The 16,156-nt window shown below is 45.5% G+C and overlaps 2 protein-coding genes across 8 annotated transcripts in view; one reads left to right on the top strand and one right to left on the bottom strand.

Annotated features, from left to right (window-relative positions):
• Nucleotides 1-2,616, bottom strand: part of SLC35A5 (solute carrier family 35 member A5) — a 28,311-nt gene extending 25,695 nt beyond the window's left edge. For 3 of the 5 annotated variants that reach the window (XM_010592955.3, XM_003412863.4, XM_023551820.2), the window contains exon 1: nucleotides 2,219-2,616. In XM_010592955.3, the coding sequence (XP_010591257.1) occupies nucleotides 2,219-2,259 (41 nt within the window). In that variant the 5' untranslated portion in view covers nucleotides 2,260-2,616. The remainder of the gene's footprint in view (nucleotides 1-2,218) is intronic. The other 2 variants (XM_010592956.3, XM_010592957.3) reach the window with 1 other exon arrangement.
• Nucleotides 2,617-3,031: 415 nt separating this feature from the next.
• ATG3 (autophagy related 3) overlaps nucleotides 3,032-16,156 on the top strand; it is a 37,270-nt gene continuing 24,145 nt past the window's right edge. For 2 of the 3 annotated variants that reach the window (XM_064276695.1, XM_064276288.1), the window contains exons 1-3: nucleotides 3,033-3,185; nucleotides 8,158-8,199; nucleotides 14,913-14,962. In XM_064276695.1, coding sequence (XP_064132765.1) covers nucleotides 3,114-3,185; nucleotides 8,158-8,199; nucleotides 14,913-14,962 — 164 coding nt within the window. In that variant the 5' untranslated portion in view covers nucleotides 3,033-3,113. Of the gene's footprint in view, nucleotides 3,186-8,157; nucleotides 8,200-14,912; nucleotides 14,963-16,156 lie in introns of all 3 variants that reach the window. The other variant, XM_064277167.1, reaches the window with a different exon arrangement.

Here is a 16,156-nt window from a genome sequence, read left to right as displayed (position 1 = left end):
GCGGTAGGATCCTCTGCACTTCCTGCCTTTGCAATGGCTCATTTCAAGCCCAGAAGTATGGCAAAACTGACCAATCCCCTTGGTGGGCTATAATTACCCCATTTGCACATCCCCATCCAATCACTTGGGTGGAGTTACAAGACCATGGCTAGAAAGGCCACACAAAAGCGATCCATTGTACTGCACCTTCTCTAAAGATTGGAACCTCCTAGTAACACGTCCAAAGCAAGTGTGGCAAAGTTTCGCCATCCTTGCTTCTAATGAGCATTCTCTAACCCAAAGTAACAACAGCACCGAAAACAGAGAAATCCTGCCCTAGAAACAGTTGTCTCTGGGTAGTAAAAATGGATAACGTGCTGGGCTGATAACCAAATGGCTGGGCTGATAACCAAATGGTTTGAGTCTACCCAGAGGCAGCTATCTACTTCTGAAAAATCAGCCATTGAAAGCCCTGTGGAGCAGTTCTACTCTGACACACACAGGGTCACTATGAGTCAGAAATGACCTGACAACAACTGGATTACTGGTTTGGCCCTAGAAGCACTGGCAAAGGGCAGATTATGCACAACTCACTTTAACAGTGTCATCAAACATCAGCGTCTCAGGCCGTGGCCAGCTCTGTGACTAGTCTCCAAACAGGTCCACTTCCTTCCCTGTCCTGATCGTCCAGCCGCCGATGCAGGGCACTGTGATTTGTGAACTAGGGAATGGCATGACCTTAATTTAAATACTGCATGTTGAAGACTTCATACACATTACTCCTTGTAATAGCACACGTACACCTTTAGGAGCTCCTGACGATGTTGCTATAACCTCAGCATACGTCATTTCAGAGTGGGAGGTAGTCGTTTCTCAGGTAATATTACCTCTTTCAGAACGGGCAAAAGACCTCTTTAAAGTGCTAAAAAGCAAAGATGTCACCTTGAGGACAACGGTGTGCCTGACCCAAACCATGTTATCTTCAATTGCCTCATATGCGTGCAAAAGCCGGAGAATGAATAAGATAAGACCAAAGAAGAACTGATGCCTTTGAATTATGGTTCTGGCCAAGAATATTGAATATACCATGAACTACCAGAAAAATGAACAAATCTGTCTTGGAAGATATACAACCAGAATGCTCCTTAGAGGCAAGGATAGATAGCAAGACTTCGTCTCACATGCTTTGGACATGTAATTAGGAGGGCCCAGTCCCTGGAGACAGACATCATGCTTGGTCAAGTAGAAAGTCAGCAAAAAGAATAAGACCCTCGAGGAGATGGATTGACACAGCGCCTGCAACAATGGGCTCACACGATTTCAAGGATGGTGCAGGACCGGGCAGTGTTTCGTTCTGTTGCACGTAGAGTTGCTGTGAGTCAGAAGCAATTGGACAACACCTAACAACATCAGAATGGGCAATACTTTGAAATTGGCTCATTATTCTTTTTCAATCAATTCTATTACAGTACTTACAAACTGATTACTGAAATGTCTAGTATCTGTGCTCTTCATTCCAAGAACTTTTTAGTTTTCATTCTTATTAGTAACTCTGCTCTAAAGCAGAATTTTTAGTTTGTATTCTCAAGGCACAGTGGTTAAAGGTAGTATATCAGTTTGAACTCACCAGGTGCTCTGTGGAAAAAAGATTTGGCAGCCTTCTTCTGTAAAGGTTATGGCCTTGGAAACCTTATGAAAGAGTTCTACTCTGTCCTACAGGGTCACTGTGGGTTACAACTGACTTGATGGTAATGGGTTTGCTTTATTCTCTTCCTTAGCAACAACCATTCTCTAGGAAGAAAAAGCTTGCTGGGAGAGATTCAGGAGCAGTGGTTAAGTGCTACGGCTGCTAACCAAAAGGTCGGCAGTTTGAATCCATCAGCCGCCCACTGGAAACCCTATGGGGCAGCTCTACTCTGTCCTATAGGGTCCCTATGAGTCTGAATCGACTTGAGAGCAAAGGGTTTGGCTTTTCTTAGTTGGGATTCTGTCACAGTAAAGGTCAGAATGGAAATATTTGAAACACTGCTTATTTTCACTAAACCAGCGTTAGAAATTGATCTTAAAAATCAGTGAGTGAGTCTAATACAAATCCTTTTTCGATATGTTGGCGGCACTAAACCCCAGGCAGGTGAAGCAACTTTCCCAAAGTCCCCCAGTGTTTCGGCAGGGATGGTGGAGACCACCGAAGTGCGGACATTAGAAAAATGGGCTTAAAGTGTCAATACTGAAATTCCACCTGAGAAAGACACCGCCGGTCAGAGGCCCCACTTCACACATGCGCACTGAAATTCCACCCGAGAAAGACACCGCCGGTCAGGGAGGCCCCGCTTCACACATGCGCAGTAGGAGATCTCCGCAGACGCGCCCTCCCCTCACACGCACGCGCAGTCGTCTGCCCGCGGGGAGCGGTTACCTCGGTCCCCCGGAGGAGCTTGTAGCGGAAGAGCTCACATCCTATAGGTGGGACAGTATCTGCCTAGCACCGCAGTAGCAGCAGTAGGTTTTAAGGTCCATAGGCGGGGAAGCTATGGAGCGGAAAGAGGCGAGAAGCCCCTGTCCTCAAGCCTCCAATTCCGGAGCGGAAGCCTGAGCGGGAAAGAGCGCAGCCGCAGCCCATGGCGCAGGCGCGCCCCCTGTTCCGCTTCCGGTGGGCGGGGAAAGCGGGCTAGTCCCGCCCCCGCGGCGGGGCCTTCCGGCGTCACGTGTCGGGAGCGTCCGGGGTCACGTGTCGGGAGCGTCCGGGGTCACGTGGGGCCCAGGTGGCGGCGGCGCTACGGCGAGAGGGAGAGAGGAAGGGGAGCCGGAAGGGGCGCGCAGGGCGCGGGGGGACGACAGCGCCCAGCGGACCCGGGCTGCGCGTGCGCCCGCTTCTCCCGCCGGCGCTCGGCCGACCCGCTGCCTCCCTTGCGCCCGGGCGACCGCCGGGCCCGGCCCCGCTGCCGCGGGCGCCGAGAGCGCGCCTCCCCCTCGCCCGACCGGTCCGCCCCGTTGCCTCCCGTCCCCGCGGGTGGCGGCGCCCGGGTGCCGATCGGCGGCAGCCGGGACGCTGCCTGACGCCCCGGCTCCGGTCCCGGCTCCCCCGGCTGCCGTGCCCACTGCGCCGCGGGGCCGGCCGCTGCCCGGGCCCCAGAATGCAGAACGTGATTAACACGGTGAAGGGAAAGGCGCTGGAAGTGGCTGAGTACCTGACCCCGGTCCTCAAGGTAGGCCGGGCCCCAGGCTCGCGGGGGCTGTCAGGGACGCGCTCAGGTGTGCAGGGACCGGGGGTCGCAGGGGCTGTCAGGGACGCGCTCAGGTGTGCAGGGGCCGGGGGTCGCAGTGGCTGTCAGGGACGCGCTCAGGTGTGCAGGGACCGGGGGCCTGTGGCCGGCCAGGCTGCCGCTCAGGTGTGCAGGGACCCAGGTTTTCAGGGGCTGTCAGGGACGCGCTCAGGTGTGCAGGGATCGGGGGTCGCAGGGGCTGTCAGGGACGCCTTCAGGTGTACAGGGACCGGCGCGCCCTTGGTCGGCCAGGCTGCCGCTCAGGTGTGCAGGGACCTAGGTTCTCAGGGGCTGTCAGCGACGCGCTCAGGTGTGCAGGGACCGGGGGTCGCAGGGGCTGTCAGGGACTCGCTCAGGTGTGCAGGGACCGGGGGGGCCCTTGGTCGGCCAGGCTGTCGCTCAGGTGTGCAGGGACCGGGGTTCTCAGAGGCTGTCAGGGACGCGCTCAGGTGTGCAGGGACCGGGGGTCGCAGGGGCTGTCAGGGACGCGCTCAGGTGTGCAGGGACGGGGGGGGGGCCTTGGTCGGCCAGGCTGTCGCTCAGGTGTGCAGGGACCGGGGTTCTCAGAGGCTGTCAGGGACGCGCTCAGGTGTACAGGGACCGGGGGTCGCAGGGGCTGTCAGGGACGCGCTCAGGTGTGCAGGGACCGGGGGGCGGGGCCCTTGGTCGGCCAGGCTGTCGCTCAGGTGTGCAGGGACCCAGGTTCTCAGAGGCTGTCAGGGACGCGCGCAGTTGTGCAAGGACCGGGGGTCCAAGGGGCTGTCAGGGACGCGCTCAGGTGTGCAGGGACGGGGGGGGGCGTTGGTCTGCCAGGCTGTCGCTCAGGTGTGCAGGGACCCAGGTTCTCAGAGGCTGTCAGGGACGCGCTCAGGTGTGCAGGGACGGGGGGGGGGGGCCTTGGTCGGCCAGGCTCTCGCTCAGGTGTGCAGGGACCCAGGTTCTCAGAGGCTGTCAGGGACGCACTCAGGTGTGCACGGACTGGGGGTCGCAGGGATTGTCAGGGACGCGCTCAGGTGTGCAGGGACCGGGGGCCCGTGGCCGGCCAGGCTGCCGCTCAGGTGTGCAGGGACCAAGGACCCCTGCCCTGCGCCTGGCCAGACTGCCGCTCAAGTCTGCAGGGACCAGGGGCCCGTGGTCTGCAGGCGGCCAGACTGCTGCTCAGGTCTGCTGGGACCGAGGACCCCTGCCCTGCGCTTGGCCAGGCTGCCGCTCAGGTCTGCAGGGACCCGGGCTCGCAGGGGCTGTCAGGGCCGCGTTCAGGTCTGCAGGGACGGGGGACCCCTGTCCTGCGCCCGGCCAGGCTTCCGCTCAGGTCTGCAGGGACCGGGGGACCCCTGTCCTACGCCTGGCCAGGCTGCTGCTCAGGTCTGCAGGGACCGAGGACCCTTGCCCTGCTCTTGGCCAGGCTGCTGCTCAGGTCTGCAGGGACTGGGGGGCCCGTGGTTGGCCAGGCTACCGCTCAGGTCTGCAGGGACCGAGGACCCCTGCCCTGCGCCTGGCCAGGCTGCTGTTCAGGTATGCAGGGACCACGGGGCCCGTGGCTGGCCAGGCTACCGCTCAGGTCTGCAGTAACCTGGGCCCTTGAACTGTCAGGGACGTGCTAAGGTGTGCAGGGACCAGGGGGCCCGTGGTCAGCCAGGCTGTCGCTCAGGTCTGCAGGGACCCGTGCTCTCAGGGGCTTTCAGGGACGTGCTCAGGTGTGCAGGGACCAGGGGCCCGTGGCTGGCCAGGCTGCCACTCAAGTCTGCAGGGACCAGGGGGCCTGTGGTCTGCGGCCGGCCAGGCTGCCTCTCAGGTTTACAGGGGCTGGGGGGCCTGTGGTTGGCCAGGCTACCGCTCAGGTCTGCAGGGACCCGGGCTCTCAGGGGCTGTCAGGAAGTGCTCAGGTGAGCAGGGACCGGGGGGCCGTGGTCAGCGGCTGGCCAGGCTGCCGCTCAGGTCTGCAGGGACTGGGGACCCCTGCCCTGCGGCCGGCCAGGCTGCAGGAGGTGGTGGGCATGGAACCCTGTCCATACCGTGGTCTAACCCAGCTGCTCCTCGGGGCCCTCTGGCTCCTAGGGAGAAGCTCAGAGGCACGCTGTGCGCACTTGTGCCCGCTCCAAATGCAGTGTGTCTGGGGACCTGGGGTCGGAAGATAAGACCCTCAGACCATCACTTCTGAAGTTGTTTAAACTCCCCGAACAAGGATTTGGGTTGTCCTTTTAAAAAATAAAGTCAGTGTTTGGTCTTAGATGACACGTCAATTTTTTTTTTGTTGTTTCGACTTTCATGGAAAGTCTCCCATAGTTAGAAGTAAGTAAGTCATAGACTGAGACCCCAACTTGTTTGATGTTTCACAGGAACAAGGTGAAATTTGCAACATTGTCTCATTGAAGTGTCATTAGCTAAGAAGCAAAAACCTGCCTCTTGCGAGCTTCTGTAATAGTCATCACTAGTTGTTAATCTTGAACTTACTAAGGAGTAGCTTGACTCTGCTGTATGTGTTTTTTACATTTACAATATGATAATACAGTACTTTTAAAGTAAAAATTATGAAACGTTAGCTATTACAGAAGTTTTCTTCCTGTTTTTAGAAATAAGTTACTAGAAATGCATTCAGATTTTTCTTCTATAACTCTATCAGACTAGGCTTTTTGTTGTCATTTTTTTTTCTTTCTGAAAAGCAAGCAATAGAAATGAATGACAAGTTCTTGCTCAGTTTTTTTTTTTTTTTTTGAATTTTCAGTTTTTAGTGAAAGCTTTACAAATCTTAATGTGGAAATGAAATATTTTGGGGAAGAGTTGGCTTTGTTTATCCAAGAAGTTATGATCATGTTCTCCGAAGAATAAAAAATCAAACTCAGGGCCATAGAGTAACTTCTGACTCCTGGTGACCCTATAGGACAGAATAGAGCTGCCCCGTAGGGTTTCCAAGGCTGTAATCTTTCCTGAAGCAGACTGCCGTATCTTTCACCCTCAGAGCTGCTGGTGGATTTGAACCACCAACCTTTCGATTAGCAGGTGCTTAACCAGGCACCACCAGGGCTCCTAGGAAGAATAGTAGACAATTTTACATTCCTCCCTTTCCGTGACAGAGGGAAACGCTAGGTCTGTTCTTTTGTGTGCTTATTTCTGTGACTGCCTTTAAAAGTGATAATCTGTTGGGCCAAGTTAAAAAAAAATTGGGAGAGTTTAGGAATGAGATTTCCAGCTTTCGAGCTGCTCATATTAGCTTAATGTGAAAGTTATCTTAATTCAAATTATTCAGTCAGCTATTTAAAGTTGAAAATAATTCTGACTTTTGAATCCAGTGCCTGTTTTGTATATTATTTTACCTTTTCAGAATAGCACAGCTACCTAGCTATAAACCTGTTGCCATCAAGTCGATTCCAACTCATAGTGACCCTATAGGACAGAGTAGAACTGCCCCACAAGGAGCAACTGGTAGATTCGAACTGGCGACCTTTAGGTTAGCAGCCGAGCTCTTAACCACTGAGCTACCAAGGCTCCATCTAGATAAATACAACATTTAAGTAATGTAGCAGTGTTAGGCTTCTTGGTTTCGAGAAGAAAAGAACAAGAAGATCTCCCAAATTAAAGAGATGGACGGTTGAACTGTAAAGGAATTGTTAGCATGCCACTATGTATGGTGTATTCTTTTTAGTAATAAGGAAAGCAGAATTAGTGATCCTTTACTTCTTCCTCCCTGTAGAAACTACTAGCTTAAAGTAAGAGAATCCTCGTAGTTTTCTACTAGAGGTGGGAAGGCAAAGAGACAAAATACTCAAAGAAGTAATGGCCTTCTAGCATGTAAAAATTGAGAAAAGTCATTTTTTGTCTGGAAGACATATGTGAGGTAAAAGCTGAAGTCTTTAAGGTGATCGATCTTCCAGGCTCTACTTGATCCCTACAGGTCACAGTCTCATCTACTCTATCCCTTGTCACTCTTGCTTAAACCAGGCTGACCTCCTCTGTGTTACTGTCAAGCAGGCTTTGACCTCAGGGCCTTTGCAGGTGCTCTCCACATTGCCTCAAGTGCTCTTCCCTCCAGACATACTTATGGCTGGTTCCTTTCCTCAAATTCTCTTCTCAGATGTCACCTTATCAGAGAAGCCTTCTCTTGCCATCCTAGTCATCTGCATCCCTCGCCCCACTCCTCTCTGCTTTATTTGTCTTAATGGTTTTCATGACCATTTAGCATAGTTTCTTTGTTGTTTTTTCTCCTCCACTAGAGCTTAAACTTCCTATGAAGTTAAGGATGATGTGGGTCTGTTTTACTCATGGTATATCCCCAGTGCCTTCAACAATGCCTGGCACATCGTTGGTACTTAGTAAATACTTGTTGAATGAATAATGTTCTTAAATGAATCTTTTTGTTTTTGTAGACTCTACCATAAAATCTCATATATATCTTAAAATTTATTTAAAAAAAATTAGTGAAATAACATCCTTGCTTTAGAGGCGAGAATGTTGTATCAAAGTCTTGGTAGAAATGAGAATAATGGGCAAATGCTAAATGGTTTCTAGATTCAGCTTCTATATTGATCAACTGCAGTAAGACATTGGCTGAATTGTGCTGTGTCTAGACACCTGTAAGACGTTTTTATTGTGTTGTAAAATAAAAACTGTTGGTCATCTTACAGAGTTACTGTAAGGCTTCATGTTTATATAAACCTTGGGATGCCTTTCCAAAGACCTTGCTCTATTATAGCACCGATCAAATTTTATTGTAATTTCTTCCATGTCAGTTTTATCTGTTAGACTTATATGTTCCTTGAGGTCAGATACCCGTGTTATATTCTTTTTTTTTTTTTTAATCTGCTTCGTTGCCTAAAAAGGTGCCAGGCAAATTCTTGCCCCACAAATGTTTTTTAATTAAATGAATAAAAGTACAAGTTTAACACAATTATTTTTTTATTCTTTCTGCTTTCTTTAGGAATCAAAGTTTAAGGAAACAGGTGTGATCACCCCAGAGGAGGTAAGTATCCAATTGGAGAGATGTTGAGGCTGTAATATTTACAGGAACAATTACCATACTAAACTCAATGGTTTTTTCTGCTTTGTGAGAAAACATTTGGAACTTTAATTTTGCTTTGAGTAAAATTGGATTCTATTGGCTATGTGCAAGAATTTTATAAAATGTTCTGCTTCCCATAGAAGAGAAGATGTTACTTCCCTCTTAATTTGCCACTTCTCACATTTCTCTACTTCTCTTTATTTAGCAATAAGGGTGGTGGAGGGATGGCGGATATTCCTCTGGTCACTTACCCTCCGCTGGTGTTTCTATCATGTTAACCTTGCAGTGGGGCCTGTAGCGTTTCCTGTCTTTTCTCTCTTTGCACCAGATACGAGTTTTCATGGCTTTCCATTGGGAAACTTGGCTCACTGCTTGAACACTTAAGTTTTCTCTTAGTATTCAGCTTACATAGTTTATTGCAACATACTTAATACTGATTCTTTTCCGCCATTCTTTCACTTTTATGAACTGGGTTATATTGAAAATGCTGCTTAATGTTGGAAACTGCAGCCATCTTACAGGCCAGTTGTGTTTATTGAACTTTTAGCATAAAGTTGTGTAAAGAGTTCTCTTCCATTTAGATAATTTCATTTTGTCCTCGGTAAAGAAGTAAATACTGAGCTAAAAAAAAAAAAAAAATCCCTTTGGAATTCAGTATCATAAGCAGTTATGGTTGTTGTGTCAGACTTATTTTTGTTCTTAACAAATGGCACAGAATTTACCTGAGCCTGACTTTCAATTCTCACTAAAAACACCACTCATTGGCAATAGCTCTTAATTCGTTGTTGTGAAAGGAAGCTTTTGTAGTGAGGCATGGTATATGATCTGGCCACTGCTGTAAATTCAAAGACCTCCAGCCAGAGAATTAACTGGCCTTTCAATTTGCAATTGTCATAGAATCTATAGAATCCCCAATCCTGGTGAATTCTAAGAATAATGTGCTGAACTGATCATTTATCTAAAATTATCTTTATTTTTAGTGAAGACACATGATGGTGTAAAGGAGCCTGGGAGACTCGCCTTCTAGACCAATTTCTCTAATTTTTCCTCAGTGGCTCAGTGGTTAAGTACTATGGCTGCTAACCAAAAATGTCAGCAGTTCAAATCCATCAGGTGTACCTTGGAAACTCTGTGGGGCAGTTTTCCTCTGTATTATAGGCTCGGCTCAACGGCAATGGGTTTGGTTTGGTACTTGGTACACTTGTTTATGAATTGAGAGATTTTGGCTAGGCATTCTCTAAAGGACCCATTCTACTTAGTTACCTAGTGTTGCTGTAACACACACACCACAAGTGGATGGCTCTAAAGAACAGAAATTTATTTTCTCACCGTTCTGGAGGCTCAGAGTCCAAATCAAGGTCGTGACCATGTTGCTGCCTTCCTGGTCTATGACCTGGGCTTCTTTCGTTCCTTGGTGGTAGGTGTTCTTCACAGGGTGTCTGTCTTTCCCAGTCAGTGCGTACCTGCCTCTGTGTCTGTGCTGTTCTTCCTATAACTCAGAAGTTACAGGTTTAAGATCCTCCTGATGCTGTTAGGACCTCAGCTGACTGACTGATGATACTGGAGACATTAGGGGAAGTCATTACATCACATTAGATTAGATTGCATCCACAGGTGTGGGGTAAAATATGTGTTTTGGGAAGACACAATTCAATCCACGTTGTTGTGTTGTTAGGTGCCGTCGAGTCGGTTCTGACTTATAACGACACTGTGCACAACAGAACGAAACACTGCCCAGTCCTGCGCCATTCTTAGAATCGTTGTTATGCTTGAGCTCATTGTTGCAGCCACTGTGTCAGTCCACCTCGTTGAGGGTCTTCTTCTTTTCTGCTGACCCTGTACTCTGCCAAGCATGATGTGCTTCTCCAGGGACTGATCCCACCTGACAACATGTCCAAAGTATGTAAGACGCAGTTTTGCCATCCTTGCTTCTAAGGAGCATTCTGGTTGTACTTTTTCTAAGACAGATTTGTTCGTTCTTTTGGCAGTCCATGGTATATTCAATATTCTTTGCCAACACCACAATTCAAAGGCGTCAACTCTTCTTCAGTCTTCCTTATTCATTGTCCAGCTTTCACACGCATATGATGCGATTGAAAATACCATGGCTTGGGTCAGGCACACCTTAGTGTTCAAGGTGACATCTTTGCTCTTCAATACTTTGAAGAGATCTTTTGCAGCAGATTTGCCCTGTGCAATGCGTCTTGATTTCTTGACTGGTGTTTCCATGGGTGTTGATTGTGGATCCAAGTAAAAGGAAACCCTTGACAACTTCAATCTTTTCTCCGTTTATCATGATGTTGCTCATTGGTCCAGTTGTGGGGATTTTTGTTTTCTTTATGTTGAGGTGTAATCTATACTGAAGGCTGTGGCCTTTGATCTTTATTAGTAAGTGCTTCAAGTCCTCTTCACTTTCAGCAAGCAAGGTTGTGTCATCTGCATAACGCAGGTTGTTAATGAGTCTTCCTCTAATCCTGATGCCCCATTCTTCTTCATATAGTCCAGCTTCTCGTATTATTTGTTTGGCATACAGATTAAATAGGTATGGTGAAATAATACAACCCTGACGCACACCTTTGCTGACTTTAAACCAATCAGTATCCCCTTGTTCCGTCTGAACAACCACCTCTTTATCTATGTAAAGGTTCCTCATGCGCACAATTAAGTGTTCTGGAATTCCTATTCTTCGCAGTGTTTTCCATAGTTTGTTATGATCCACACAGTCGAATGCCTTTGCATAGTCAATAAAACACAGGTAAACATCCTTCTGGTATTCTCTGCTTTCAGCCAGGATCCATCTGACATCAGCAATGATATCCCTGGTTCCACGTCCTCTTCTGAAACCAGCCTGAATTTCTGGCAGTTCCCTGTCAATATACTGCTGCAGCCGCTTTTGAATGATCTTCAGCAAAATATTGCTTGTGTGGGATATTAATGATATTGTTCTATAATTTCCACATTCAGTTGGATCACCTTTCTTGGGAATAGGCATAAAAATGGATCTCTTCCAATCTGTTGGCCAGGAAGCTTTCTTCCATATTTCTTGGCATAGATGAATGAGCACCTCCAGCACTGCATCTGTTTGTTGAAACATCTCAATTGATATTCCATCAATTCCTGGAGCCTTGTTTTTCACCAATGCCTTCAGAGCAGCTTGGATTTCTTCCGTCAGTACCATCGGTTCCTGATCGTATGCCACCTCTTGAAATAGTTGAACACGGACTAATTCTTTTTGGTATAATGACTCTGTGTATTCCTTCTATCTTCTTTTGATGCTTCCTGCGTCGTTTAATATTTTCCCCATAGAATCCTTCATTATTGCAACTCGAGGCTTGAATTTTTTCTTCAGTTCTTTCAGCTGGAGAAACACTGAGCGTGTTCTTCCCTTTTGGTTTTCCATTTCCAGCTCTTGGCACATGTCGTTATAATATTTTACTTTGTCTTCCTGAGAGGCCCTTTGAAATCTTCTCCTCAGTTCTTTTACTTCATCAATTCTTCCTTCTGCTTTAGCTGCCCGATGCTCAAGAGCAAGTTTCAGAGTCTCCTCTGACATCCATCTTGGTCTTTTCTTTCTTTCCTGTCTTTTCAGTGACCTCTTGCTTTCTCCATGGATGATGCCCTTTATGTCATTCCACAACTTGTCTGGTCTTCAGTCACCAGTGTTCAATGTGTCAAATCTGTTCTTGAGATGTTCTCTAAATTCAGATGGGATATACTCAAGGTCATATTTTGGCTCTCGTGGACTTGCTCTGATTTTCTTCAGTTTCATCTTGAACTTGCATATGAGCAATTGATGGTCTGTTCCATAGTTGGCCCCTGGCCTTATTCTGACTGATGATATTGAGCTTTTCCATCGTCTCATTCCACAGATGTAGTCAATTCAACCCATAACACTTAGTTTAGGCCTTATTAGTTTAATACCTTGAGTGCCAAATAAAACTAGGATTTGATCTTAAGGATGTCATTGAAATTCTTGCCAAATGAAGCTACAATTTAGATATGACTCTTGAAACTAAGTATCTGAAATCAAGTGGGAGATGAAAGTAGTCTGTTCTTCTTGTATGCATTGACTTTATCTCCTCTGTGGAGATTACTGATGGGTGAATAAATAGTTCGGGTTAGAGATACAAGTGGCTAGAATTAAGTTAACTCTTTTTAAAGTAGGCATTAATCCTATGGTTTTGGCATTTATCTTCTAACTTAGAATAACTCTTACACTGAATTGATTTATGAATTTCCCCCCTTTTTAAAAAAAATCCAAGACAAAACCAGCCCAGTGGGGTATAAAGCACATAAAGCTGAATTGAGGCAGGCTAGAATGATCCTGAAGGAGCTAAGGCACCATTTGCTTTGTGTAAGTACAGTACCTAGTTGGTCTCTTTCTTTCTGTTCTTCTGTTTCTGGGCTTCTGGCTCTTAGCTTCCAGCTACCCTTTAGTTTTCAACCAGAAGTATGAAAGTATTATGTTTAAAAAGAGGCCAAATAGTATCTAATACTGTATTGTCTAGCTGAAAATATGTGACTGTTGGCTGTGTGTATGATTTGATTAAGTAGAGTACTATTAATAGAGGGTAGCTTGAGAAATAAAGTTGCTCACCAGATGTTAAAATCAGTTTTATCTTGTTGGACTTAGTATTTCATATTGATGATGAATCTCACAAGAGAATGTTTAATCACTAAGAAAAAGCTATAGTAAGCAGTATTGATAATTTAGAAATTTGAGTCCATGTCCATTTTACGTTTTAGCTCATTTGAACGTTTGAAGCAGGTCATTGTTCATAGTCACGGTCATTGTTCGTAGTTGCGGTCATTGTTGGTAGTTGCGGTCGTTGTTGGTGAGGGCAGATGTACACACATACTCATTACCGTCACACTTCATTTCTCCTGTGGCTTTTCTTACTTTCTAGTGTTTCTTGTTTTTTTTTTTAATAGATGCCACCGGAAGGACCGTGGGATAAAACATTAGAGTCTTATGACTTCAAGGCAATTATCATTAACTTTAAAGAATTTTTCATTTTTAATTTTTTGCTGTGCTTAATCACAACCCTATAGGATGGAGTAGAACTACCCGATAGGGTTTCCAAGGAGCAGCTGGTAGATTTGACCTGCTGACCTTTTGGTTAGCAGCCTGAGCTAACTGCGCCACCAGGGCTCCCCCACTTTGACTAGGTTAATACTCTTCTGATGGTGATAAGTTAGTTCCTGGTGACCACAGAGGGAAAGGCAGCGTCTGGTTACAGTGAACCCAGAATACTTGGGGGAGAGGGCGTGTTTGTGTTTTATTTTGGTGTTTGTTTTTACCTCACAATTTAAATAATAAAAAGATTTATTAGAAGAACTAGCGTTTATAAAGTCACTGTTGGGAATACTAATATCACTGTTGCAATACCGTTAAGTCTTATCCTGTTAGTGTATTGCCTTGAAAGAGGTTATTCTCAGAGTTCTTGATAGAATTTTACTCTCTGAAGTTAGGGTATTGTTTGTAGACATACTTTTTCAGAGAGGCATTAGAAGATGAAAGAGATTGTAACTTTTTTGCTGTGGAATAAACCCATAAGCAATATAAAACAAGTTAGAGCTGTTATGAAATAAAAGTGATTGGGAAAGTATGTTCGTACGTTGCTTGAGCTGGAACATGGGAAATTATGCTTACCAGACTTTTTGTTTCCTGCTCTCAAGAGCAAGCAGGATTTCTGTCCTCCAGTAAGGCCAGCTCCTGCCTAGACTGGAACATCTCGAAAGGTGAAAATGTTTCTCCGTTTCTCCCTGAGTCAATGATCAATTTGCCCAGAAAGTGAGAAGTTTGTTACAGGATTCACTTTTCTTAAGGAACTGGGCGTTTCCGAAGTCATTCCAAAAGCTGACTTTTCCCCCATTCTTTGGCACTTCATTTCTGTTTTCAATGATTCATTTAAGAGTAAAAAAGCTTTCAAAATTGGCTATTACCTAAATTAAGCGGGAAGGAGAAAAAGGAGGAAGAACCACGTGGTGCGGTGTAATGACTCGCCTTACACCGTAAGCTGGTATACATTTAGCAGCTTTTTTCAGAGATTTTCAGTGAATTTTCAGCCAACAGCAAATATCTCTCTACATTTTATTTATCCCTGAAATGGTTATTGACATTTTAAATCCTGTAGCCTACCTTTATTCATTTTATCATATTGTGTCCTGTTAAGGAGCTCTGGTGACGCAGTGCTTAAAGTGATTGGCTGCTAAGCAAAAGGACAGCGGTTTAAAACCACCAACCGCTCTGTGGGAGGAAGATGTGGCAGCCTGCTTCCGTGGGGATTGCAGCCTCGGAAGCCCTATGGGGTTGTTATGTGTCGAAATCAACTCAATGGCAATGGGGTTTTTTTGGGGTGTGCTGTTTGTTAGCATTAGTTAACCTGATAATAAAAATTGAATTTTTAGAAAAAAAAGCAATTTTTTTCTTCCAAAAATTAATTTGAATTTTTACCGATGTTAAAAATGTTGCTGTTTTAATAATTAAAAATACGTTTTAAAAAAAATAAATTTTCAGACCGTGCAGAGAAGTTTTCGTGCTGTTGACGTTTTAATGCAGAATCTGGCACCACAGTTGTGCAGGGTGATTGGTTGGTACTTTACCTCCATGTATTCAGTAATGTTTACTTTTTTTGTCTTCTCTTTTCATGTTCTTTCTAAATCCTGAATAGTTCGTGGCGGCTGGAGATCACTTAGTCCACCACTGTCCGACATGGCAATGGTAAGTAATTTTGAGTGAAGAAGAGAAAATGAGATAGAAGCTGTGGCTTCAGAATTATGGCAGTTTGAGAAACAGGTTAGTAAATGAAAATTAGAATGAGCACTTGAACCCTCTTCTATTAGATTTTCTGCTAAACAGTGCCCCCGTGATACTCAAGGTAAAATAAGGGTAGAAAAAAGTGGGTATTACGCCTATTTTGTTTTGCTCTGTTAGCAGAAAAAATGGTCTTTTTGAGAGAAATGCCTTCATTTCCTTTCCTGGTATCTCCTTTCTTTACAGTGTCTAGGCCTGATCTTGTGTTGGTTCTTGAAAAAAAAAATATCGTTCAGGAGTTTAATCAGTTTGTTCAGTTCACTTATTCATTTCATGTTTTAGGTCCCACGTAAACTGCACTGATGACTGGAGAGAGATTCTGCAGTCTCCTGTTCTTCAAAACATAAGATGTGAACATTTTTCTGTTGACGTTCTAAAGCAGCCTCTCTCTTCAGGAATTAGCTCAAAAATTAAAAGGGGCATGATTGAAGTCTGTAACTGTAAATCTGCTTATAAAAGACTTAAAGTTTTTATTTTCTTCATTAACTTTTGTTTTGATTACAAAAGTAACTTAAACAAGTTAGCAGCCCTTATAACAACTGTTTTAAAATATTGTGAATAATAACAATGTTTTAAAAGAAGTGTGGTTTCTGTGTTTCCAAGTACTTACGGTAAAACTCCGTGCTAGTGGCTGAAAAATGACCCCAGTACTGACAGAACCCTTCAGCTTAGGCTGGAGTCTTGGCGTTATCGCCTTTTCGGATATAGGTGCTTCAATACTGACATCCGCCCTACTGCCCGCCTCCCCCCCCCAACACCGTGATAATTTTTTTTATTGTAGTTCAAATGTATATTTTTTATTTTGGGGAAGGGATTCTAGAATTAATGAGATCCTAACTGATAACATTTTAAATATTTAAAGATCTTAAATAAACTATTTTAAACTAGAGTTGGAGCTCTTTTCTACCTGCGGTCTATTTTATTTTCCTTAGTTTTTATTGGCACTGCTTTTTATCAGTTGCTCGTCATTTTCTAGGGCATTGGCTTTTATGTACTCAGCAAAAACCAAAATGTCAGGTTCATTTATTTTTATGTCCTTTTTCTTCTCCATATGTATAAAGTCAAGTTCGTATCATAGAAGGTCTCTGATTTACTAAAGGG

Source organism: Loxodonta africana, chromosome 1, assembly GCF_030014295.1.
Source record: "Loxodonta africana isolate mLoxAfr1 chromosome 1, mLoxAfr1.hap2, whole genome shotgun sequence".
Lineage (NCBI taxonomy): Eukaryota > Metazoa > Chordata > Mammalia > Proboscidea > Elephantidae > Loxodonta > Loxodonta africana.
This window is presented reverse-complemented; position numbering and strand designations above follow the sequence as displayed.